The following is a 1,903-nucleotide window of genomic DNA, read 5'->3' as shown; positions in this document are numbered from 1 at the left end:
CCAGCAACGAAAAATTGGTTCAGCCTTATAAGCAATTTGCTATGTAGTACGTTTGTAAAGTCAGACACATGCGGGTGAGACCGTTTTAAAGGTTAAATATGTTACTATAAAAAATAAATCTACTAATATAAAATACTAAAACTGTAAATATTACAATTTTTTCATTGTACCCCTACAATAATAAAACAATGTCTCCTTTTATATTGTAAAACTATAACTTTTTGTAATTATAGGCTAATAATCTTTGTAATTGAAGCTTTTATGTTAATAAAAAAAAAAAATACTAAATAATTACATCAATATAATATATATACTTCTGTATTAACCGTTTGGCTTTTGAAGATCATTTAAAACTACTCGTGTAATATAAATTAAAATCAGATTTTCATAAATTACGGTTAATTATAATCCTTTGATTACTGCTGTTGTAATGTTGCGTGTACTTCTTAAAGTATAAAGAATAAATTGGAAATAAAAATATACACTTTCAATAAAATAAAATTAATATAGCAGGTACATTCGCCAGATAAAGAGTCATAATTTAATGTGAAACAGAATAGTCAAAGGGTTAATGACTAAAATATCAAATAATAACCAAAAAACCAAAAGTTTAATTTTGGATTCCAAGCGTTGGAAAATGACTTTCCATTCAACGGATAGTATCCATCTCTTATCCATCTAGACTCCAGACCCACAGTAGGAAAATTGTTAATCTTTTTTGGTCGGAAAATGTATTACTCAAATCAAATTAGTACCTATAGGTATACGAATGTATCGATACATTTAAAAATAACTTTCTCGACTAGAACCGATGAAATATGTTCAAATGTGCTATTATTATAGAATATGCTGAATATCTAAATAGTTATTAATAATATAACGTTTCACTTGGATCGGTTGAACAGAAAAAAATCTTCTTTATCTAAAAATCTTTAGCATCCGATGCTCCGAAGCGATGTTTGACCCCACTGTATTGTGTCTCGACGAGTCCGTCAAGGATGGCATCCACAAATTGGTCCAGGGATCGATCGGCAATTGCAATGTCGATGAACGAAATTTCATGTACGATAATATCGTGTTAGCCGGCGGAAACACACTGTTCTCAGGGTTTCCCACGCGGCTGAAATCGATGATAGAAGAAGGGTTGCCTAGCACAGAAGTCAGGATCACCGCGCCGCTCGACCGTGAGTATTCCGAGTGGATTGGCGGCTCCGTGATGGGCTCGTCGTCGTACTTTCATCGGGTGTGCATCGACAGTGCCGAGTACGGAGAAAAGGGGGCAGAAGCTGTGCAATTCAAGAACATACGAAACATACAAGAATGATTGATGTGTTAGTAAATAATAATGATCCTTAATCGATGTATTTTATTCTGAAATCTTCCGGTAAGATAGAGCCATAAATCGAAGCCATGCATCTAATTATTATATATCGGTCAGTGGCATCTGCGCATAGGATTGGCATACCCGGGAGTCCATATCAACAGACCAATCGTTGTGTCAAACGTTAAATAAGACAGTTGTGACGTAGGTAATCTGTTGGTTCTTGTTTTCAATGTCGCACATTTTTTTTTTTATGGTTGATATTCAATCCAGACTCACTCAATAGCTTAATATATCTTCAATCTTTTGATATAAAAATGTATATTTAAACGAATCATTACATTTTGAAAAAATATTGCTAGTCCAAACCTTAGAAAGTATACAATTCAATTCTGAATATAAATAATATAATTGAAATAAAATATTAATCTAATACAGATCCGTAATAACATCGATTTACATATACAGGATGATTTTTTTATCACGAACTACTCATTATTTCAAAAAGTATTCATTTTGAAAAATTTTTTTACATTATTTCAAGTTGTAAAAAAATCAATGTCGTTTAAAAAAAATCCCTGG

General features: G+C 32.1%; 1 protein-coding gene across 1 annotated transcript; it reads left to right on the top strand.

Moving 5' to 3' along the window:
- The first annotated feature begins 955 nt into the window (after nucleotides 1–955).
- Nucleotides 956–1,324, top strand: LOC113557574 (actin-like). The gene has a single exon (XM_026963150.1). The coding sequence runs from the start codon at nucleotides 956–958 to the stop codon at nucleotides 1,322–1,324; it is 369 nt and encodes a 122-aa protein (XP_026818951.1).
- Nucleotides 1,325–1,903: the final 579 nt, after the last annotated feature.

This window comes from Rhopalosiphum maidis, chromosome 3, assembly GCF_003676215.2.
Source record: "Rhopalosiphum maidis isolate BTI-1 chromosome 3, ASM367621v3, whole genome shotgun sequence".
NCBI lineage: Eukaryota > Metazoa > Arthropoda > Insecta > Hemiptera > Aphididae > Rhopalosiphum > Rhopalosiphum maidis.
The sequence above is the reverse complement of the archived record's forward strand: the minus strand, read 5'-3'. Positions and strand labels throughout refer to the sequence as shown.